At 29.9% G+C, this 25,880-nt stretch overlaps 2 protein-coding genes across 5 annotated transcripts; both read left to right on the top strand.

Annotated features, from left to right (window-relative positions):
* The first annotated feature begins 249 nt into the window (after positions 1 to 249).
* LOC111899515 (probable protein phosphatase 2C 62) lies at positions 250 to 15,772 on the top strand. Of its 4 annotated transcripts, none has more exons than XM_023895350.3 (9): positions 250 to 632; positions 1,080 to 3,196; positions 4,171 to 4,281; positions 4,483 to 4,570; positions 4,693 to 4,871; positions 4,962 to 5,105; positions 5,206 to 5,334; positions 5,415 to 5,596; positions 15,397 to 15,772. In XM_023895350.3, exons 1-8 carry the CDS (start codon positions 413 to 415, stop codon positions 5,583 to 5,585), a joined length of 3,159 nt encoding a protein of 1,052 aa, XP_023751118.1. In that variant the 5' UTR covers positions 250 to 412; the 3' UTR covers positions 5,586 to 5,596; positions 15,397 to 15,772. The 4 variants fall into 4 exon arrangements, with proteins under 4 accessions (XP_023751118.1, XP_023751116.1, XP_023751117.1 ...); XM_023895348.3 differs by lacking the exon at positions 15,397 to 15,772 and adding an exon at positions 5,929 to 7,081; XM_023895349.3 differs by lacking the exon at positions 15,397 to 15,772 and adding an exon at positions 5,727 to 5,782.
* LOC111899563 (chaperone protein dnaJ 20, chloroplastic) lies at positions 15,126 to 15,611 on the top strand. The gene has a single exon (XM_023895404.1). It carries the CDS (start codon positions 15,126 to 15,128, stop codon positions 15,609 to 15,611), a length of 486 nt encoding a protein of 161 aa, XP_023751172.1.
* Positions 15,773 to 25,880: the final 10,108 nt, after the last annotated feature.

Below are 25,880 nucleotides of genomic sequence, written 5' to 3'. Positions count from 1 at the left end.
AAAAAATATATTATTTTTTCAATTCATTATTCTTTTTTCTTTTAATTTTGATGGTTTTCTTGATCTAATAAATAAGTAAAAAGAATGGATTAAAAAAGGAAAAAAATATATTTCATTTAATATATTTTTTTGTTAACGAAATACACCCGAAATCGAAGAGGTATACTACTGTCCATCGTATATTCTCCGCCATATTATGAAATCCCTTTTCTTGGATAAATAAGAATCAAAAGTTTTTAATATCGACTGTTCGTACTCGGTTGGCTCTTGTTATATGGGTCCCAACTAATCTAAGCGCCAAAACATCCACAAGCGCAAACGGACTTCACTGAAGCCACTCCTGATCTCAATCTTCTTTGAATCAAAACCCTAAACAACAACAGATGAAGTCAGATTCTTTAGATTACTAACAATGTCTAATCAATGTTCTAATATATTTAATTATCGATCTTTCAATCTCTTTCCCTCTTTCAACAAACCTCTAAAACCCTACGCTACCACTCTCCGCCCTGTTTTTCCATTTCATGGCAATCTCATACTAATCGATAGGAGATTAGGAAACAGAAAGTTATCACTTCATCCGCCTATAGTCGCTCAATCTTCATCGGATGTAGTTCTCGTTGCAACCACAGGTACATTCTTATCCGCTTCACAGTTCCATTGATCCGTTTAGTATTATGTTTCCAAATTGTCGGTTAACAATTCCAAGAATTAAGTAGTAAGATTTCGATTCTGATGCTGTAAGCCTATAAGTGATATTTGCCGTGAAGTAGTGATATATTAGATATACGATGAATATTTTTAGTCCTAAAATAGAATGTATCTTTTGGATGGATACTTGGTCCTGAAAAGCTCTAATCACCATTGTTTGATCTTTCGTTAAATCTCTAGTGCTCTGAGCTTGCAAGAAAGCTATTAGATGTCCTTTTTTGGTGCGTGGAATTTTTTTGATTAAAACACAAATAGTGAATTACCTTCCAGCTATATTGTTAGCCTACATAGATGAAATAACTGTTGTAAAAATAAATCCAGTGTCTATTACGCTATCTTAAGTGTTATTTGATATTTTGTATTGGCAGAACATCATGATGGCAGTTTAATATTCCAGTTTGGCGATGCTTCTGAGGTAGTGAAAAATGATGAAGTGGAAGAAATAGAGAGAAAAGCTGAAGTGGAAAGTAATGATGTGAACGTATTAGATGGAGATCAGGATAGACAGATAGTTGAAAAGACAACTGAAGGAGAATCTGTAAGTGATGTTGACAGACTTACTGAGGTTGCTAATGAGATTACAAATGTAGACATTGACAGTGACATTGCTGAAAGGGAAACTAATGTCACTAGTGATTTGAGAGATACTCATGCAGAATTGATCGAAAGAGTGTCATATATATCTGAGGAAGAAGTTATTTCATTGCAATTTGATGCTAAAATGAACGAATCTCTTAAAGATGTAGAGAGCACGCTTGATACAACAGAATGCACTGCTCAACCTGATGATGAAACTGAGGTTCAATTAGTTTCTGTTAAGCCTGAAAGTATACAAGCTTCAGATGTTGAAGTCATGGATGTTAAACAACCATATGCTGAGGATGAGTTGGACAAGGTGGAAACTGAAGATGCTAGCGAGAGTGATACAGAAGATATAATCCCTCCTGCAACTATACATATTACAGACGTTGAACTGATGGGTGCTGCAAATGAGGATGTCAATGAAGAGTTACAAGATATGAACATCAATGGGATTACTCTCGTAGATGAGATGCCAGCATCTGATTCATTAGGAGCTGAACCTTTAGATGAGGCAAGCCAGCTCCAATCTGTTGATGTCAAGGTTGAGGCAACCATGGAAATTTCAAGTACTGAAGGCATAGATGTTAAGGATCAAGCTATGGAAAATGAGTTGCAAGAAGTGAGCACCAATAAGAGGAATGAGAATGATGTTGCATATGTGATGCCTGTATCCAGTGTAGGAGAGTCAGGCCCAATTCTAGAAGAGGATGTCAGCCAACCCCAATCAACCCCTGCCCCCCTCAAGCCTGTCATGCAAGTTTCAGATATTGAACTTCATGATTCAATGGATCAGAATCCAGATGATGTGCTTTTACAAACCCACAATGAAATTGAGTTGCAAGTTGAGCTCATGGATATTACACAAATAGATGAGTTGCACAAGGTGGAACCTGAAGATACTACCACAAGCAATACAAAGGGTTTACTGTCTCCCACAATCTCAAATACTTCAGATGCTGAACTTATGGATGCTGCAAATGAGGATATGGAGGAAGGGTTGCAAGATAGGAACATGAATGAGGGTACTTTCATAGATGAGATGCCACCATCGGATCCATCAGTAGCTGAACCAACTTTAGATGAGGTAAGCCAGATTCAACTTGCTGATGTCAATCTTGAGGCAACCATGGAAGTTTCAACTGCTAAAGGCATGGATGTTAAGGATCGGCCTGTGGAAGATGAGTTGCAACAAGTGAGCTTTGTGATGCCTGTTACCTTTATAGAAGAGTCAGAACCAATTATAGAAGAGGAGGTAAGCCAGCCCCAATCAGCCCCTCTTGAGTTCAATCCCACCATGCAAGTTTCAGATATTGAACTTCAGGATACTATGGGTCTAAACTCGGATGATGGAATTTTACAAGTCATTGATGAAACTGAGGATCCATTTGAATCTTTCAAGCTTGAAACTATGCAAGCTTCACATATTGAAGCCATGGATGAGTTGCTTGAGGTGGAAACCAAAGATACTACAGAGAGTGATGCAAAAGATTCAATGTGTCCAGAAACCATGCATACTTCAGATATTGAACTTACGGAAGCTGCAAATGGGAATTTGGTAGAAGGGTTGCAAGAAGTGAACACAGGTAATAGCGATGAGAATGATGTTTCCAATGTTATGCATGCAGAACCAGTTCTAGAAGAGGAGGAAAAGCAGCCATGTTCAACCCCTGTTGAGCTTAAGCATAGCATCCAAGTTTCAGATATTGAAGTTCAGGATACTAAAGGTCAAAGTCTAGATGATGTGATTTTACAAATCATTGAAGAGGATGCAGGTGACAATTACATCAAGGATGTTGAGCGATCATTGCATCAATTAGAGGCTCTACTAGTTCAAGATGAGGGAGTAAATCACAGCATGTTGGAACAATGTGCTGAAGTTGATGCACTTGAAAGCTCAATGCTGGTTAGACTCTTGTTCCTTTTCCTTTTACATAAATGTGATGAAGTGTTTAATTGGATATTTGGATGTTAGGAAAGTACTATTTGTGCCATTTCATATGAAGTGATAGCACAATAGCTTACATTTTGTAAGAAGCAAATCTAAGTAGTCGGATACCTGCCTATGGGTACATTTTTCTATAGTATAGTCAACTTTTTATAATAGAAGCTGATTTGAACAATAGTTGATTAAAATAATTTTAAAAATTGTTGAAAAATATATGTACTAACAAACAATTTGACTTGCAAGTTATACTAAAAGTGCTTACTAGTGATTCTATAAAAAAATATATCACTATGAGTTTGCGAAAATTAATGGTAAACGAAAAAAAAAACTTGTGTTCAAAGTTTGTTGCTTGAGTTCTTTGATTATGATTTTATTACGATTACTAATTTAGAACATGATTAGTAACAATATTAGATTAAATGACCTTAAAAATACATTAAAAAATATGCCAATAAACAATGAATACAATATATACAAAAAAGTTATGTCAAGTCTTGACCGTTTTCAAATAGTCAAAAGGTCAAATTCTTAAGTCCTATATTCTTGTATAAGCACCTTTTGATTTTTTATCCCACATAAGTTTGTCTACTCATACATATAACCTTAAATACTTGTTCAATTGCCTAGATTTCACCCAATCTAATAATATCTATTTAGATACATTCTGGCCTAACTTAATATTTTGAACATACCAATACTACTTAATTACTTTACCATTAATACAAATACTTAATAATATATAAGGCAGTAGATTCATTCTATTAAAATGTAGTTATAATATATTTGTCCCATCTTTGTAACTATACTAATTGGTCAAACAGTTTATAATATTATACTTATCTGTATTTAATTTAAATAATTTCTTCTACAGAAATTGTTACCTGTAATTTTTGGACCCAATGGGTTATATTTGATTTGTTTATGATTTGTAGGTTGAACAAGTTGCCAATGTCTCACAAGTGGAAGCAGAAAGAGTTGAGGAGATTTATCTGACAGGCTATATCCTGTCTTCTGGTGCAGCTTTGTTGGAGCATCCATTTAAGGTATAATTTCTTTTATGCATGGTTTCAGACAGTCATTACATATAGTATGTTTTTCATTAGTTTTGTCATTTGTGTCTTTGACTAATCAGTTACACATATTTATGTCATCCTACATTCAGTTGTATTGGATTGTAACAGAGAAATATAATTTTTGGCATAAGAGGTAACCATCTGGATTAGTAATAGAAATAATAATTCCAGGCATTGACAGGTGGAGATGATGCGTACTTTCTGTCTAGCAGTAAATGGCTAGGAGTAGCTAGTGGGGTTAGCCAATGGTCATTCCAAGGTACTTCATTGTAGCTGAATGGGACCCATCCATAATTTTGATTGTTTTTATTCTGTAAAAAAAATAATAGTTCTTATTTTTAGTATCACCCTTTTGTTTAATTTCTATTTTCTGAAATACAGGCACGGATCCAGGAGTTTATGCCCAAGAGCTCATGAGAACCTGTGAAGAGATTGTCTCAGTCTCAGATGCCACCAGCAATGTTCCAATGACCAGCCCTGTTGAACTTCTTTGTAGAGGTGTCAAAGAAACAAATATGTCAGGTTCCTCAAATATTATGATAGCAAACTTCAATGGTCAGGTGTGTATTTCTAATTAATTTAATTATAACCCAACCATTAAAAAAAAATGAAATATATATATATTTTCTGATAAATTTAATTTCCAACAGGCTCTTCATGTGGCCAACATCGGAGACACGGGATTCTTGATAATCAGACATGGTGCTGTTTACAAGAAATCTTCTCCATTGCTTCACGAGTTCCACTTCGCATTGCAAGTTGAAAATCTCGATGATCCCTTGCACCTTGTGGAGGTATGCATGTTTTCAAATATTTTTATTTTATTAATTTTATTAATATAACAAATAGTAACGTAATTAATTTTTGATACTTTATATTATATATATATCTCAGGAACACATAATTGAATTAGATGAAGGTGACATAGTTGTATCTGCAACAGATGGACTTTTTGACAATCTATACGAGCAAGAAATAGCTATGGTGGTCTCAAAGTCACTACAAGCTGGGATGAAACCAGAGGTGAATATAAAATATAAATATTAATCTCCTTTTTTTTTCCTCTTCAATACTTGATTGCTATCAATTAATTGCAATTTTAGGAAGTTGCTAAAGTATTGGCGACACGAGCACAAGAGGTAGGGGTGTCTGCATTTGTAAGAAGTCCGTTCTCAGATGCTGCTCAGGCGGCCGGATACACCGGATATAGTGGCGGCAAGCCGGACAATGTGGCGGTGATTGTGTCTTTGGTTGAAAAAATATCCACTTCATAGATACAGCTAAGGTACACACTCTTCTGCTATCTCTTATCATTTATTTTGATCCACGTGTGTGTCTATAGATCACATGTATTGTCTAGGTATTTGTAATTGCATGTGTATAAAATTTACCCCATTCCTATATTTGCTTAACAGACCATTGGATATATGCAACCAGTTGGCAATTGGTGAAATGTGCTATTTTTTTTTAATTGTTTACTTCACGAGTTAGGTAGGGCTTTATATATTTTTTTAAACAAAAATTGAGTGTTCTCGTTTAGAAAATATCATTTGACAATGGGTCTAATAATACATTTGTGGTTAGAAAATTAATTGACATTTACCCCTATGTTAAAAGGTGCACTTCTTCATACTTGACGTGCTGCTCAGTGCTCACATTATAATTCCATGTGGACGTTAGAAACGATTGGAAGATTTTAAGGATATGTTAAGGATTAATTTTGCAAAAAGCAAGTGAACCTATAATAAGTATTTAACTTTTATAGAGATGTTGGTGCTCAAGCCTTGGACTATTTTTTTTTTTCTTGATCCAAACCAATTCTATATTTTATTAAAAAGAATTTCTGTGTTTTATTTAAAAAATGTATTGGTCTCCCTTAGTCTATAGCTTTAACTTGGGGTGTCAAAAAAAATCCAAATCTAAATAGCACACCCAAACCAAATAAGATTTGGGTTATTCGGTTCAATTAACCGAATAAGGAAAACATTATTCGGTTTGGGTTTGGTTAATTTTTTTTTTTAATTCGGGTTAACTGAATAAGATACTAAACTATTAATATAAAATTTCATATTTATATTTTAAAACTTAAAACCATTAGTTAAACAAGCCTAAAAAAGTCCAACTATGTTTAATTAGCTTGTTTTTCTGAAAAATCTTAAACAAACACTTCTATTTGTTTGTTAAACGTTTTATACAAAATAAGGTACTAATCCTTTTTAGGCTCGTTATAATGTTTTAAAAACTTTAAAAAAAAAAAAAAAAAAAAGTTAACTATTAGTTTTTGAATTTTATTCAAAACCAATTATAGTTTTCTAGATTTGTAAATTGTGATTTGTCATCTTCTTTATTTTATAACTATGGAAATAACTTTATTTTCTTTGCCGAACGATATGGCATACTTTCATTAACTTCCCTCCCATTTTAAAAGTATGAAGTTTGAAGTAGTCTTAATACTTTATTAAGATTATATTAAGATTATTAGTTGTGAGTGAAGTTAACATCATAAATGGTCTCTGTGGTTTCCTCATATCTGAAGTTTAGTCCATGTGGTTTAAAAACATCATAGATAGTCCATGTGTTTTCAAAACTAAAACAAAACTTTTGGCGATTGGTCCTTATTGTTAACTTCGTTAAGTTTTGTCCGTTAACTAAAGGACATTTTTGTTCACTACCACATGGACCATTTATGATGTTTTCACTTATTTTTTTTTAAAAATGAAATAATATTCAAAGGTCTCTCTCTCTCTCTCTCTCTCTCTCTCTCTCTCTCTCTCTCTCAAAAAAAAAAAAAAAAAAAAAAAACCCACACAATTATTTGTGTTGTCAAATTAAAACACACATACATTTCACACAGTGGTCGTATTCATCAAAACACAACACAAACATACACTTAATGTTCCAAATATGAAACAAATATGGAGAAGGGGACTTGTTCTTAGTCCCCGATTTGAAACTAAACCTTAATCCAAAAGTCGAAGGGCATATCTGATACGAAAACCTATGCAAAAAATTATAATCCGAAGAACACTGCCTGAAACGACAACGAGCACCACCAGGAATGGCGATGAACTCAAATCTTCGGTGACCATATCTTACACACCGATACACTCAATATCCACCATCTCCGAAGCTGAACTGAAAGATTTGTAGTGGGTATCTCGATTTCAAAAGGGTTCTCCGAATCGTTGCCTTCCTCAAAATTAGAGTTTGTGCTTATTATCTGTAATCAATCGATGGAGTTTTTCTATTAAGTGGGTTCATCCAGATGAAGAACATCGATTCGATTTTTGAGTCATGGTTTTTAGCATCAGTTTCAATTTTGAATGGGATTGAGTTTCTTTACTTCAATAAGAGGTTGTGAAGGGATAATCTCTGTTAGAGATCTTTTCTTCTTCTTAGATGAATCTTTAATTCTTCAGAATAACTCTTTATTAATGAGCAAGAAAGCTTCCAAGAAAGACCATCATGATGGTCCTCTTCGTGCTTCTTAATCAAATGTTCCATGGTAGTTCTTCTTCCAGAAGGTTCACTACATAATTAAACACAACTAATTGATCAAGATGAAATTAGGAGACGACCAATTTGAGATTCGATTGGATGCACAGGAGTTGGAGAAGATTACAAAGAAGGATGGCATGGTTGATGAACCAATAGTTTAATTTGTATTTTATTTTGGAGATTTGGTTTGTGATCATGTGAATCGATGATGATATTTAGTCTAGATTTGTTTTGCAATTGACCATGTGTGTTTATGTGTAGGTCAAAGTTGCGTTTGGAGAGAGAGAGAGAGAGAGAGAGAGAGAGAGAGAGAGAGAGAGAGAGAGAGAGAGAGAGAGAGAGAGAGAGAGAGAGAGAGAGAGACCTTTTGAATATTATTTCACTAGTTGTGAGACTCATGTATTACATGAGTTAATTTATAAAAAAAAAAAAGTTAGATATAAAAATTTAAATATTTGAGAACTTTAAATTTATAAGAAAATAAGAAAAATAATGAATTATTAAAATTGAAATATTTTTTTATATTTTAAATTTAAATAAATAAACAAAAGAAATTAATAAGCTTTAATTTGAGAAATGGCATGTGACATGTGGAAAAAAATTAATTCAAAATAACAAAAAAATGACATTTGGCAAATTGAATGAGAATATGATATGTGGCAAAAAAAACTTTCATTTATCAGAGTATATTTTTTTTAAATAAGTGAAAACATCATAAATGGTCTCTGTTGTAGTGAAATGAAGAAAATGTCATTCAGTTAACGGACAAAACTTAACTGAGTTAGCAAGTAGAAGAGTTTCGGTATTCAAATGATCTCTTCCTATTCCACGACATTTATTGGATAACTTATCCCAAGGAGTGAAGCTTAGGTTAACTAACACAAAGAAGATACAGTTCACTCAACGATTGCAAGGATCAATCGTCAAAAGTTTTGAAAGCACAAGAACAATCTATGATGTTTTTAAACTATGAGGACTAAACTTCAGATCTGGAAAAACCACAGGGACCATCTATGATGTTTTTTCTTTAAAAAAATAAATATAAAAGTCAAAATATTTAAGTACTTTGAATTTTTAAGAAAATAAAAAAATAATGAATTATTATAATAGAAATATTTTTTGTCTTTTAAATTTAAACAAATAATTTAAATAAATGAACAAAAAAACTCATGAGCTTTAATTTTGGGAATTTTGAAATTAAAAGGTAAGTTTATTAATGAAATTAATAGCAATTTATTACTAATTTTATTGTAATTATTATATTAAAATATTATACTGAATCTAATAAAATAGAAAAGCTCATAAAGTTGAATGTGGAAAAAAAAATTAATTCAAAATAACCACAAAATGACATTTGGCAGATTGAATAAGAGTGAAAATTGTCAAAAAAAACCTTCATTTATTAGAGTAGATATGAAAGTTTTGAAAACCAATTAACCATCCCGAAGAAGAAAACCGAATTGCAAGCCTTTCAATGTCCACTTCTAGTTGAAGTTAAAGCCCCTTAATTTGATTTGAACTTGGGACCTTCCTTACACGGAGCCATTAGGTGATGGTTGTTAAAAATAATATATATTTTTAATCCAAATATGCAATCCAATCCTTTCATTTTTATTAATTTATTAGCAATTAGGTGTGAGATTCGTGTATTATACGAGTTTATTAAAAGGATCAAAAGTAACATTGTGAACAAAAAAAAGATCATTCACGTAAGTTTTGGTAACCACAATGACCATGTTCATAAAAAAATAAATAATGACTGAGTTTGTGACCTTTGGTAAACCACATGGACTATTTATGTAATTTTGTTTTAATTAATCTATACTAATAAATTAATTAATATGAATTCACAAATGGAATGTACTATCTACATTAAACATCAAAATATCATATTTATCAAACTTAATTTATAAATATCATAATTATCCTTCATAAAATTTCTAAATATCATACATACTATTCATAAAATTTCAAAATATCATATATGTTCTTTTTAAACATCAAAATATTATATATACCCTTTTAAAATATCAAAATATCGTATGTTCACTTTTTAAACATAAAAATGTCAATGGTAATATCAAAAATATCAACATGATAATAATCAACAACAACAAAAGCGAAACAATCAAAATATACATTCCATAAAAAGGGTTGAAGATGAATCTTTTTGTTTGTCAAGAGGGCAACATTTCAACAATTTAGAAGTTCACATTCCATTATTATAGATGTAAGGATAATATGGTTAAAATTTTTAATTATTATAATAATTCTATGGTATAAAAATGATTATAAAATGTTTATAACATTATAAAAAATGATTTGGGCAAATATGATATTTTGAAGGTTTGTAAAGGATAAATATGATATTGAGAAATTAAGCTGGACAATATATGATATTTTGAGGTTTAAGAGAAACGTGTATGAAATTCTCCCACATTAATATGCATATGCATTAATTAATATATTAATAGAAAGTTATGTACATTAATTAATATATTTATAAAATTAATTAACATGAGGTGACATTTAATAGGTGGAATTTGAATAAAAAACTATAATAATGACAAGTGGATATTAAGTAATTCAAAAAAATCTAGAAAATAACGAGTGTCAAAATGAAGGAGAAGAAGACATGTGGTAAAATCATTCTTATTTATTATGGCAGAATATATTGGGCTCTTTATAAATAAATAAAAATAAATATTTGTTTTTTCTATAAAAAAATAAACTTTTAATGTTTTATAGAATCTAAATAAAGAAAACAACAAACCAATGGTAAGAACTACGTGTGGCGAGAACGTTTGCAAACCAAGATTGTGTATTTGAGTTGGATCTTAAGAGATTGCATGAATATAATTTCTTTCTCTTTTATTGATTTTTTTATATGTCAAAGACTGAAGTCATCAATGATTACCAAATGAATGTAGTCTTAGATCCAAAATTTCACATATCTATTAGGCGGAATTTGACATTTTTTATGCTTGACTTTGATAAATGATAATATGATATGACTAAAATAAATACTATAAGCATTTTACGGGTAATCCGTGTAATGGTTCGTGATTACACAATACATTTTTATTACTAAATTCGTTAGAATTGTTCCTACAAAAAACTTCAACACAAATTTGTGAGAATCATTTTGAACAAAATACAATATGAACAATGGTTTTTCGATTTGATTGGAAAACAAAAAAACCCTAAAAATTATAAAAATGCATAAAAAAAATACTTAGAGATCACAAAATTTTTTTTTGAAAAAATCGCAGCTTTCTATACAAAATCGGTGAAAAAAATTTTAATTTTTTTTACAAAAAAATTGATTTTTTATTTTTTTTTCAATGAATTTTAACAAAAACCTGCGATTTTTTATAAAAAAAAATTCAATTTTTTTTTTGTGATCTCTAAGTATTTTTTTTATGCATTTTTATGATTTTTAGGGTTTTTTTAGGACTTTTTGTTTTCCATATATATATATATATATATATATATATATATATATATATATATATATATATATATATATATATATATATATATATATATAGGGTTACGTTCATTTGAGACCACCTATATTTTGTGAGACCGTGAGACGCATTTTTTTATTTTTTTTTAAATTTTTTTAGTTAATTCAAGTTCCGAAAATAATATTTAAAAAAAGAATTTTTGGAATTTTCCATTTATTTTGCATTTTAAAATTAATTTTTAAAATATGTACAGTGTAATATTCTATTAGAATATTTCACGTATTTTTCAAAAAAATGGAATTTATTTTTTTTATTTTTTATTTTTTTTAGTTAATTCAAGTTCCAAAAATAATATTTAAAAAAAGAATTTTTAGATTTTTCCATTTATTCTGCATTTTAAAATTATTTTTTAGAATATGTCAGTGTAATATTCTATTAGAATATTTCACGTATTTTTCAAAAAAAAATGGAATTTATTTTTATTTATTTTAGTTAATTCAAGTTCCGAAAATAATATTTAAAAAAAGAATTTTTAGATTTTTTCATTTATTCTGCATTTTAAAATTATTTTTTAGAATATGTCAGTGTAATATTCTATTAGAATATTTCACGTATTTTTCAAAAAAAATCGGATTTTTTTAAATATTTTTTTAGTTAATTCAAGTTCCGAAAATAATATTTAAAAAAATAACTTTTGGATTTTTCCATTTATTTTGAATTTTAAATTTATTTTTAGATTTGGTCTCACGGTCTCACAAAATTAGAATGGTTTCAAATGAACCTGAACCTATATATATATATATATATATATATATATATATATATATATATATATATATATATATATATATATATATATATATATATATATATATATATTAATCTACAAAATGACATTTATTTGTTATGACAATATTGCGTCTTTCAAAAACTCTTATTATCCGATCATCTATGGTCTATTCATGATTTTTTCACATCTTCTACTTCTTTTAAAGAGAATATGATAATTAACTATTAAATTAAGACAAAATTGAAAGAATGGTCCCTGTGGTATATCCAAAAATGCTATTTTTGGCCAAACAGGTTTGGACTAGCACAAATAGTCCAAAGGTTTTCATTTTGCTGCGTTTTTGGTCCAAAACAATTTAAAATTTCTAAAAATGACGAATTTGCCCTTTTCCATTTGTTTTTTCTTTTCTTTTTGTTATTTAATTATTTTCTAACTAAAAAATAAAAAAAAAAAATAAAAGAAAATCTCTCTCTCTCTCTCTCTCTCTCTCTCTTTCTCCCTCCCTCCCTCTCTCCCTCCCCCCTTCTTTCTCTCTCTCTCTCTCTCTCTCTCTCTCTCTCTCATCACCCTATACCACCCACACAAACACCACCGCCCAACGCCACCTTCAATCACCCAAGACCTCCCTTATTCCTCAATTATCATCATTCCTAACAGTTGCAAATGTAAAAAAAGAGAGATCAAAGAAGGAGCTACAATCGATTCAGAAAGGAGAAAAAGAAGAACTGTAATCGAGTTTAGAAGAAGGAGAAGGAGGGTGCGACTTTGGGTGATTGTGTTTGGCGATTGGTTTTTGAGAAGTGAAGGGGGTTCCGATTTCTAGTGTGAAATCCTTGTCGTCGATCTAACCTTGTTGGTGTTTCAAGGTTCAGTTTTTTCAATCTAACCCTTGCTGGAACTTCCTGTTAAAGCAAGCCCTAGCACCAACCAAGATCGAAAATCTTATTTCCTGCAAGGATTAAGGCTTGAATCTGATAAGATACCTTGTATTGTTGAGGAATCGACTTTGCTTGAGCATGAATTAAATGAAATTGGGGGTAAACGAGGTTAGATATGTTCGATTAGGAGTTAAATTGGGTTGCAAACTGATCTTGGAAGAAGCTAAGTTGAAAACTGATCTTGCCCCTATAGCTGATTCATAACCATCACTGGGATCAGAGGTGGCACCTACAGAACCTGTTCCATAATCAAACTTTGAGATCTGGGTTAAATACACACACTGAAAAGGAACTCCGGATCACATTCAAAGAAGATGAAAATGGTGTGTTCTGAAAAGAAAAGAAAAATGGTTATTGAGATCGATGGAGGAATAAGGAAGAACGAATGGAAGCTGCTTGAGGGTCGAAAAGAGATGAATACAAAAGGGAAAATGGTGGTTGTCGCCGGTTCTTCTTCTCCGCTGAACAGTACCGACGGTCCTGTTTGCGATCGATCGGAGGCTTGCTTCAGTTGGCCATGGCGGCGGTTTGGTGGTTATTGGGTCGGTCTGCCATTAAAATGGAAGGAAGATGAAAGGTTGGGCTGAAGAAGGCAACAAATTCGATGGTTGCTGGGTTTTTCTGGTGATTAGGAGGAGAGAGAGAGAGAGAGAGAGAGAGAGAGAGAGAGAGAGAGAGAGAGAGAGAGAGAGATTCTTTTATTTTTTATATTTTTTTAGTTAGAAAATAATTAAATAACAAAAAAAAAACAAATGGAAAAGGGCAAATTCGTTATTTTTAAAAATTTTAAACTGTTTTGGACCAAAAACACAGCAAAATGAAAACTTTTGGACTATTTGCGCTAGTCTAAATCTGTTTGGCCAAAAATAGCATTTTTAGACATACCACAGGGACCATTCTTGCAATTTTGTCTTAAATTAAAATGAGCTTTTCTCGTTGTAGCATTTAAAAATGTGGTTGGTATTTGTGGGATATATGTAAATTACGAGAACGTGTGGTACTATGTTAGATAGACTTTCTTTTTTTGTAGTTATTGATACAATCTAATATTTTTAATTTGAATTCTTTTAGTTAGTTACATCCAATTAACAAAAAGTTTATAATCCAGCGATACCATGTATTGTGAAAATGTATGTGTGGTATTGACAAAGGAGTAGATTTTAGAAGTGGGTGACATTTGTTGGCCATTATATAATTTTATCGTTACATACTCGCAAACAGTTTACCTGATTTTAACATATTATTGAAATATTTATAATATATTATTGAAATCTTTGATGGGGCATATGACAAAGGTAGTTTGGGCAGCATGATCGTTGCCATTTTGCTAAAAGGATGTGATTGAAAATTATATAAAAGTGAATTTTAAAAAAAAGTTTTCTTAGGACTTTTTTTACATATCTTTAACTTTTTGAGAGAGGCAGGTGCCATGCTGCCTCTAGTGTGGGTGGGATTGTCCTTATTCCTCACGTCTATACATATAAGTATAGAAATGCAAAGGTAATTTGCCATGTTATAGCTTTATTTTGTATTTTAGTTTCGTTATCGTTTTGTATATTTGTCCCAATAATAAAAACTTGTTAATCCATAAATAAGGTGTAAAATATCATATCCATATAATGTTCCACTGTTGGTACCAAAGGGTCATAGAGAACTATGAAAACTTAAACGAACATTACATGTATCAAATCCACTGATTTCTTGAGATAAACCACACGGATTTTAAAAAAAAAAAATCCTAAACGTTGACAGAATGTTTTATACACAAATTGAAACCTTCCGTCGATGTAAACCATGAGGTCAACAGGGCTTTCGTCTTCAATTTGTTGTTAAATACTTTTTTTTCCCTTTGAGCTTCTCGCCTTTGTCTCTATACCTTATCTTCTCCTCGTGTCCTACTCTCCCTCAACACACAGCTAAACAAGTTTATACTCTATGCATATCCACTTGTACTTTTGAAACAGTCGTCTCCTTTTTCCACCACCTTATATTAATTAAACAAAACGTGTTTAGTAGCAAACTATCAACTATATATATTTCCTTCAGAGCAAACTCTAACACCATCACACACAACCCCAATAACTTTATGCTAAAACGAGATTACATAAACGATCATATATGGCCAATATCTCTCTATGTTTTGGTTACAACCCATGTGTCACGGGATGCAGATCAGTATCAGTTTCTGCATCTGCATCCCATGACACAGGCTCAAGCTCAGGCTCAGGCTCAGGCTCGACTACCAACTTTTACAAACTTCTTTCTTTAAGCTCAAGCAAAGCTGGATGCCAAGAGATCAAAAGAGCTTATAGAACACTAGTTCTCAAGTATCATCCTGATGTTTCTCATGATCATGACACTGTCAAAACGTTCATTATGTTGCATGCAGCGTACAAGACACTCATGGATCCAGTATCACGAGCAGAGTATGATTGTACACTCGGCTGTCATGGTTGTACATTCAAAGATCATGGAGGAGAGGGGAGGAGGTGGGAGGCTCAGATTGTTGAACTCAAGAAGAGGTCGAGTCATCGTGCTGACTGTATGGAGGGATCTTGGGGAAGTAGGGTTAGGTATGGTTATAGACAAAATAAGGGATCTTGAAAAGATTAAATGACGTCGTTTAAATAAAGACTTTGAATCTATAGCCTAACACACAAGTAACATTTATATTGTCGAGCATTTGTTTCTTGTTTTTGTATTTCCAGCTTCGATATGACTGTTAATTTGATTTATGAATGTAATGCATATTATATCTTTACATAGCAACCATGCATATATAATAGTCGCAATGAAAGACATAATAAATCATTTAGTGACACATATTACGTACATAACAGAAGTATTACCACGAAACAAACTTCTTACCAAATAACCAATGAAAAATTCGTCGCTGAACGTGTTAGCAAAGGATTATAGAGACCGAGAAAACACTTATCGTATGGTGGCTAAATATTTGATCCATTCAGCATATGTCCCTTTAGAGATCCATTTAGCATCACTTTATACAGTGTGTGTTAGGCATATAGATTTTCTGACAGCTTTTAGTTTTTAGATTTTACCTTTTCAAAGTTAAAAAAAAAAAAAAGCACTAGAAAAAAATGTTTTGTTTCGAGTACGGGCTTTTTGTTTTTATTTTAAATAAAAAAAATATCCAAAATCTAATTCAAATAGTTTAGAGCTTTTAATTTGTCAAACATGCTCTGAACAAACTCTAAAGTGATAAGGAGCCGCGTAAAACCAGCCGAATATCTGATCCATATGACCATATTGAAGTCTTGAATCTGACTATCTAAGCTACAGAAAGCATACAATGCCCCAAGCCCATTTATATTTTATATAACTTTGACATTTGAATAATAATCCAATAGCCCACTTAGTTAGTTACCTACTTACTTAATAGTTACTTGTATAACTGTTTTTGGTATAGCCTAATTGATTTTGAATTATTTTTAACTAGAGATGCATATTAACGGTTTTGTATCGGTATTAGGTCGGTTAAACCGGTCTAGCTGTATAACTGTTTTTTAATATAGCCTAATTGATTTTGAATTACTTTTAGCTAGAGATGCATATTAACGGTTTTGTATCGGTATTGAGTCGGTTAAACCGGTCTAGCTGTATAACTGTTTTTTAGTATAGCCTAATTGATTTTGAATTACTTTTAGCTAGAGATGCATATTAACGGTTTTGTATCGGTATTGGGTCGGTTAAACCGGTCTAGCTGTATAACTGTTTTTGGTATAGCCTAATTGATTTTGAATTACTTTTAGCTAGAGATGCATATTAACGGTTTTGTATCGGTTTTGGGTCGGTTAAACCGGTCTAGCTGTATAACTGTTTTTTAGTATAGCCTAATTGATTTTGAATTACTTTTAGCTAGAGATGCATATTAACGGTTTTGTATCGGTATTGGGTCGGTTAAACCGGTCTAGCTGTATAACTGTTTTTGGTATAGCCTAATTGATTTTGAATTACTTTTAGCTAGAGATGAATATTAACGGTTTTGTATCGGTATTGGGTCGGTTAAACCGGTCTAGCTGTATAACTGTTTTTGGTATAGCCTAATTGATTTTGAATTACTTTTAGCTAGAGATGCATATTAACGGTTTTGTATCGGTTTTGGGTCGGTTAAACCGGTCTAGCTGTATAATTGTTTTTTAGTATAGCCTAATTGATTTTGAATTACTTTTAGCTAGAGACGCATATTAACGGTTTTGTATCGGTATTGGGTTGGTTAAACCGGTCTAGCTGTATAACTGTTTTTGGTATAGCCTAGTTGATTTTGAATTACTTTTAGCTAGAGATGCATATTAATGGTTTTGTATCGGTATTGGGTCGGTTAAACCGGTCTAGCTGTATAACTGTTTTTGGTATAGCCTAATTGATTTTGAATTACTTTTAGCTAGAGATGCATATTAACTGTTTTGTATCGGTATTGGGTTGGTTAAACCGGTCTAGCTGTGTAACTGTTTTTGGTATAGCCTAATTGATTTTGAATTACTTTTAGCTAGAGATGCATATTAACGGTTTTGTATCGGTTTTGGGTCGGTTAAACCGGTCTAGCTGTATAACTGTTTTTTAGTATAGCCTAATTGATTTTGAATTACTTTTAGCTAGAGATGCATATTAACGGTTTTATATTGGTATTGGGTCGGTTAAACCGGTCTAGCTGTATAACTGTTTTTTGGTATAGCCTAATTGATTTTGAATTACTTTTAGCTAGAGATGCATATTAACGATTTTGTATCGGTACTGGATCGGTTAAACCGGTCAAGCTGTATAACTGTTTTTGGTATAGCCTAATTGATTTTGAATTACTTTTAGCTAGAGATGCATATTAACGGTTTTGTATCGGTATTGGGTCGGTTAAACCGGTCTAGCTGTATAACTGTTTTTGGTATAGCCTAATTGATTTTGAATTACTTTTAGCTAGAGATGCATATTAATGGTTTTGAATCAGTATTGGGTCGGTTAAACCGGTCTAGCTTGTTAGGACCGTTTCAAAATGGTCCGATCTTGTTTTATTTGCTTATATATATATATATATATATATATATATATATATATATATATATATATATAAAAGCTTATGTTATTTTGTTTAAAGTAATTATTGTGTTATTGTATGCATAAATGTGGGCCAATCAAATTTACTTATTTTAAGAAAGTGATTAATATATATTATTGAATCATACATACTTGTAAAGCTAGCATTTTTTCTTGAATCTCATTCATTTGAAACCTTATTTTTTAACTTCCTTTCACCACATTCATTTGAAACTCCCATGACTTTTCAATTTCTTTACAATAATATTATAAATAAGTTAAATAATGTTCTATACACAAGAAAGGGTGTTTTATTACAATGTCTTCATCCCACATCGATGTTGAGAGTAAACAAGAGAATGTTTCCTCTTCTATAAATATGAAAGTTTGTGAAATGTTTCAAAGGGACCAAACCATGAGAACTTCCTCATACCTATCTTTGTACGATTTTGAAGGTATTATTTGGTGAGATTGTCTATATTGGCAAGTATCCAGTTAACTTTTAGAATTCCAAAACTGGTTTTGAACCGAATTTTTTCAGGTTTAAACCGTGTTTCAGTAAGAAAAAAAAATTATGTAGTTAGGTATATTGAGTTGAACCGGAGCTGGATCAATCTGGACCGATAAAGGAATCATTTTCCTTTCACAACAAACATTTGAAACTCCCATGATTATTCAAATTATTTCTAATAATATTATAAATAAGCTACATAATTTTATATAAATATAAAAAAGCATCTACATAAACCTAAAATTATAACTGTTTGAAAAATCACTTTGATTCAAAAGCACGAAATATATACAAACCGGGTTTCACTAGAAAAAACATATATGTAGTTTGGTGTATTTAGTTGAATCGGTCCGAGTTTGATCTATTTGGACCATAAAAGAAACATTTTCCTTTCACTACATATATTTGAAACTCCCATGATTTTTCAAATTGTTTACAATGATATTTTAAAATAGTTACATAATGTTATATAAATATAAAAAAACATCTACCTAAAAATAAAATTATAATTGTTTGAAAATTCGATTTGATCAAAAGCACGAAATATATACGCAGACTATATTTTATAAATGAATTATTTTTATAATGAACTTTTGAATCTTGAAAATACATATAAACAAGCTTTATATATTAAATACCTAACTGAATTTATGATTTTAGAATTGAACAAAAGTTATTCAATAAGAACTTACTTTTTTGAATAGCAACTTGTGAGATTATAGAAAAATGGAACTATTGAACAATAAAGAAAGGGTAAACAAGAGAAAGGGTGTTTTACTAAATAAGATTAATAATGTTTTATTAACAAGAAAATGTGTTTTATTACAATGTCTTCATCCTACATCGATGGTGAGAGTAAACGAGAGAACGTTTCCTCTTTTATAAATAGTAAAGGTTGTGAATTGTTTCAAATGACCAAACCATGAGAACTTCCTTATGCCTACATGTTTAGGATGTTGAGGGTATTCTTTGGTGAGATTGTCTTTATTGGCAACTGTCCATTTAAGTTTTAGAATCCCGAAAATGGTTTTGAACAAGATTTTTTTAGGTTCAAACAGAGTTTCAGTTGAAAAACCGTTATGTAGTTTGGTATATTGAGTTGAATCGGTCTAAGTTTGATCAATTTGGACCGATAAAGGAAGCATTTTCCTTTCAGCACATACATTTGAAACTCTCATGATTTTTCAAATTGTTTCTAATAATATTATAAAAGAAGTTACCTAAACATAAAATTATAATTGTTTGAGAAATAAATTTGAATAAAAAACACAAAATATGTACAAACCGAGTTTCAATAGAAAAAACGTTATGTAGTTTGGTATATTAAGTTGAATCGGTCCAAGTTTGATCAATTTGGACCGATAAATGAAGCATTTTCCTTTCACCACATACATTTGAAACTCCCATGATTATTCAAATTTTTTATAATAATATTATAAGTTACATAATGTTATATAAATATAAAAAATCTACCTAAACATAAAATTATAATTATTTGAAAATCACTTTGATTCAAAAGCACGAAATATATACTCGATTATATTTTATAAATAAATTCATTTTATAATGACATTTTGAATCATGAAAATACATATAAACAAACTTTCTATATTAAGTACCCAACTGAATTTATGATTTTAGGATTTAACAAAAAGTTATTCAATAAAAACTTGATTTTTTATAGCAACTTACAAAATTACTAAAAAATGGAACTATTGAACAATAAATTTTCTGGATAACGTTTTATTTTTATTATTTAATATTTTATTTAACGAAATGAAATTATTGGAAAATAAAGAAATGAGTTTAATTAAAATGTCTTCATCCCACATTGATCGTGAGAGTAAACAAGAGAATGCATTCCCCTCTATAAATAGGAAAGATTGTGAAATATTTTAAAGAGACTAAGCAATGAGATCTTCTTTGCATCTAACTTTGTAGGACGTTGAGTGTATTCTTTGGTGAGATTGTCTTTGTCGACAAGTGACCAATTAAATTTCAAAATTTCGAAAATGATTTTGGAACGTATCTTTTAGATTTGGATCGAGTTTAATAAGTATATGAGTGTCTTCTGGCTGAGTTAGGCAAACTCGCTTCCATTGGAGGCCGAGTTTAAGTAACATGTCGAGTACTTGGTTGTGTTAGCCAAGTTTTACAACCCTGTATGTAATATAATTTAAAGTTTTAACATTATAAAAGACATCACTATTATCATATGTTCTACATAATTATGGTAATATTTATGATACAAAACATTTTTTTTACTATTTAAGATAAAAAGTTGTCTATATTATCATATGAAGATGTCACTATTATCGTATTTTCTACATAATGATAATATTTAATATAAGCGTTTTAATTTAATATGAAATTATTATTTAATAGATAACAATAACGATTTATTTATTTTTAAAAATTAATTTTTTCTATTTTAATCAGTGTTCTAAAAGGCGCGTCATGGCACGCGCTAAGGCGCGCCATAGCGTGAGGTGTGGCTCCGCCGTTACGAAAAGCCTCATAACGTTGCTGTTAGGTGTGGCGCGTGGAAAGGTGTGATATGGCGCACCATGACGTGTTATGGCGTGTGTTTTTTCATTTGAGACACGGTTTTTTGCTCTTTTTTATGTATTTTCTAATCGAATATACAAGTATTGTGGTTTTTGTTAAAATTTTGTTACTAGTTATTGATCTAACACTTCTAAAAAGTAGTTATATTTAATATAAAGTTATATTTATGTGATAATATAATTTTAAATTAATACAAAATTGCCGCCTTACATCACGCCTTGAAAAACGCCATGGATCGTTAAGCTTGAGGCTTGACCTTGCCGCCACGCCACACCTCACGCTATTTAGAACCTTGATTTTAATCATATAACTTTGTATATGCAGAACAACTTCAACTTCCAACCTTATCTCTTATAATATAGTTCAACATAGTAACAATACTAAAAATCATTTTTTATATTTTTTATGAAATTATTATTTAATTGTTAATAACAATGATTTAGTTATTTTTAAGATAAAATATTTTCTTATATCCCACGCAACACGTGGGCATTCTCCTAGTTAAATATAATTGAAAAAAAATCATCTTAATTAATTACAAGGGTAATTTAGTCAATTAATATAGATTTAATGAAGGAAAATTGCATTTTTTAAGGGATCGTAGATTCTATTAATTTTAAAAATTCGATTTTACGAATTATAATTATTTTAATTCGGACATTCTGACAGAATATGTTTATGAGTATATTAAAAAAAATATTCTTGAACCATAAATAATAAAAATATTCTTGAACATATTTCTTGATGATGACTTTAAAAACTTCTTGAAGAATAACAACTTCTTGTAGAATAACAAAATCTTGAACAATCAATTGAAGAATAAAAACAAAAAATACATTATTTCTTATAGAATGTGAGTAATAATTGTTAAGAATTATATTTCTTGTTAAAGAATAAAACTAAAAAAAACAATCAAAACGGCGAAGAAAACATCAAAATCTAACAACGACTAATACATTCTAAAAGAGTAATATGGTCCATTCTTCAAGCATCAACTTCTATGATTCCAACATAATTGGAATTCGTCATTCCATTCCAATAGAATTGGAATTTCACCAATATCATCCATTGAATCATCTGCATAAATGAATAAGATTATTCGAAGATTCGGAATCTGGATCGTCGGGGTGATTCTGTACACAAATCAATTTGACTTAATTGTGTGGGATCCACAGTTTCAGTTTCTGATTTCTTTGCGAACATCTTCAAAAGTTATCATTTAGCAAGTTGACAATTTTTACATTACATATACATTGGCATTTACAAAATTATATATATACCCATTCCTTCACAAGCATCAGCAAAAGTGTAACAGAGCAACAAACATACCATGAAAAGACATATGTTCATATGTTGTTAAGCAAAATTAGAAAGAGTCATCAGGCTTCACAAAGTTGTGATATTCCAGTTGAGTCATCTCCCCTCCAACTTTTGGGTCAAATTGGCATCTATAGAAACTGCACAGTTACAACAATTTTAATCCATCAAAAACAGAGTAATCATCATTCTAGAATGAATATAAATCTGTCAAGTAACTTTAATACCTTCCATCTAAGCCAAGAATCACCATTGTGTTCTTTTGATGACCAAATGCAACAATATACTGAGAGCCTTCAATCAATTGGAACTGATCCAACGACCACACAAAGCTAAGATACTTGGGGATAACTCCTGCAACATAATTTACTGACATATTCATGAAACTATAGTATGTCTTTTTGTCAAAGATTCGAGAACAATGGTTGATTTTTAATTAAAAACCAATACGAATGTGTGTACTGTGTACCTTTAATGAGAGCACGAGATGAACTGGTAATGAGGACTGGATTATCGACAAATGTGATGCTGAAAACATGAATAGTACCCTTATCACTTGATACAGAATGTGTGTTTTTGTCTGTACTTGTCTTCTAGCTCTGTAATTGCGTAGTGTGTTTTGTGAGTGAAAATGACGAGTGTGGGCAAGACTTAAAGACGCATAACTCACCATCACCAAACAAATAATTACCTAGATTAACCCCGAATAATTCCATGGCTCCAAAACTACAATCTAGAGTGTCCGAACAGACAGTTTACGAAAGGAGGAGCTACAGAAAGGAGGTGTTGTTTACCTGATGCTATGAGGAGGAGAGCGAGAGGGCAGATCAAAGAGCCGAGCGAGAGAGATGGCAGGTCGAAACAGTGAGCAGATCAACAAAGAGAAGATGGCCTTGGTTGTAAAATTCTAGGGTTTTGGAAAATACAGTCATTTACACAAACGAGGGGGGATTGGAATTGAACTCATCTTCATACCGGGCTTGAAGCAGAATTCCCGAACAATCCCGACGGAAGGTCCCAATACCACCACCAACACCACCTCTGTTCGATGCTTGATTGCTCAACTCTTCCCTTTCCCAATCTATGAAGAAGACGATGAAGGGTCGCTGATGTCGATTTGTTCTAGGGTTTTTAGATAAAGAGGAGAACGAGATTTAAACTGGAGAGATACCATGATTATAGGGATTATTTTTGGAATTTATTAAGCAAATTACTAAATTATCCTTATTTATTTATTTAATTATTTAATTTTGATTGGCCCACATTTATGCATACAATAACACAATACTTAGTTAAAACATTTGAACTTAGCTCTCTCTCTCTCTCTCTCTCTCTCTATATATATATATATATATATATATATATATATATATATATATATATATATATACACACACACACACACACACATTAGGCAAATACCTGCGCGTTGCGCAGAATACAATAATATATTTGAAAATTTTACAAATATATGTTTTTTAAATATATCAATGACATTGTTATTACCTTTTATATAATAAATCTTATAATAAATTGGTATAAACATTGTTTGTTTTGAATTATATGATAATGTAGATATCTTTTAAAATTGTATAATCGTAAGTGTCTTAATGACGTCTACCTGCACGTTACTTATAAATAAAATTAAATATAATATATGATTTAATTATATTTATAACTGTTGTTATGATTAATTAATTTTAAAAAATTTATTTGCTTAAGATTTTAATTTCTATCAACGTAATTATTTAAAATATCAAACATTGGTTTTGTTTTTAAAGACAACAATATAATTTTTGTATATAATTTTACTTTTAACTATTGTTGTTATAAGTTGTTTAAAATAACGTATTTCAAAACTCTTAATTATTTTAATTTGGTTTCAGAAATTTAATGTTTTTAAAATTTATTTGATGAATATTGTTAATTTCTATGATTGTAGTTATTTAAAACAAAAAACATTGAATTTGTTTTTAAAGAAAATATTATAGTTTTTTTTATATAATATTATTTTTAACTATTCTTATTGTAAGTTATTTTTAAGTTATTTATTTGAAAATTGTTAATGATTATTTTTTTTGTTAATTTAGGATTACAATTTAGGTTTAACACTATAATTTACAATCTTTAACTATTTATAAAATAGTGTCTTGATTTTTTTCAAGTTTAACTGAAATTTTGATTGAAGTTAATTGGTTAATATTATATTGAAATTAATAATTTAACTATTTTGCAGCAACTCATAAATTATACAAATGTTGTGACTTTAAAATGATAATTGCTCACATACGACAACATATTTAAACTAATAAGTGAACTATAATATGTTAAAAAGCTAAAGTCATAATTTTTAAATAGAAATATAATATGATATTTTAATATTGTAGTTTAGTCAATCATTTAAATGACTTCTATCTGCGAGTTACACGTAAATAAATTAAATATAATATATGGTTTAATGTTATTTATAGTTGTTGTTATTGTTAATTAATTTTTTAAGATTTATTTGCTTAATGTTTTAATTTCTATCATTATAATTTTTTAAAACATGAAACATTGTTTTTAAATTTTAAAGGTGATAATATAATCATTTATATAGAGTTAACTATTGTGATTGTAAGTTATTTTAAGCTACTTATTTATGTTAAAAGTTAATATATATATATATATATATATATATATATATATATATATAATAAGTAGAAGTAAATATAATATTTTAATATTAAAATTTAGTTTATATATGATTACACTTTAGGTTTGATATTTATTTAACCTTATTAACCAACTTATAATTATTATTAGAAAGAAATTGAAAAGTCATGGGAGTTTCAAATGAATGTGGTGAAAGGAAAAATGTTTCCTTTATAATATAGTACTAGAAGAATGCCCCCTGCGTTGCACAGAAAAACCTATATAGTTGAAATCTTTACAAATATATGTTTTTAAAAAAAATATATAATAATAGCGTTGTTGTTAAATATAATATAATAATTCCTATACTAAATTGATATAATATATTCATTATTTTGAATTATATTATAATATATATACATTTAATATAATTGTATAATCTCAATCGCTTGAATGACTTCTACCCGTGAGTTACACATGAATAAAATTAAATATAATATATGGTTTAATGTTATTTATAGTTGTTGTTATTGTTAATTAAATTTTAAAAAATTATTTGCTTAATGTTTTAATTTCTATCATTATAATTATTTAAAACATCAAACTTTGTTTTTTATTTTAAAGGTAACAATATAATAATTTATATAGAGTTATTTTTAACTATTGTTATTGTAAGTTATTATTTATTTGTAAACTTTTAATGATGATAAAAATATATTTAAGAAATATTTTAGTTAAATTGAGATTACAATTTAGTTTTTTTATTAGTCACTAAAATTTATCACTTTTAACTA

The sequence above is a fragment of the Lactuca sativa genome, chromosome 5 (genome assembly GCF_002870075.4).
Source record: "Lactuca sativa cultivar Salinas chromosome 5, Lsat_Salinas_v11, whole genome shotgun sequence".
Classification (NCBI taxonomy): Eukaryota; Viridiplantae; Streptophyta; class Magnoliopsida; order Asterales; family Asteraceae; genus Lactuca; species Lactuca sativa.
This window is presented reverse-complemented; position numbering and strand designations above follow the sequence as displayed.

Bases quoted from the DNA above. Each gene is read 5' to 3' on its own strand.
- LOC111899515 (XM_023895350.3), top strand. From the start codon at position 413: ATGTCTAATCAATGTTCTAATATATTTAATTATCGATCTTTCAATCTC. The intron at 4,282-4,482 runs GTATAATTTCTT...TAATAATTCCAG, and splicing joins TGTTGGAGCATCCATTTAAG to GCATTGACAGGTGGAGATGA. The intron at 5,106-5,205 runs GTATGCATGTTT...TATATATCTCAG, and splicing joins ATCCCTTGCACCTTGTGGAG to GAACACATAATTGAATTAGA.
- LOC111899563 (XM_023895404.1), top strand. From the start codon at position 15,126: ATGGCCAATATCTCTCTATGTTTTGGTTACAACCCATGTGTCACGGGA.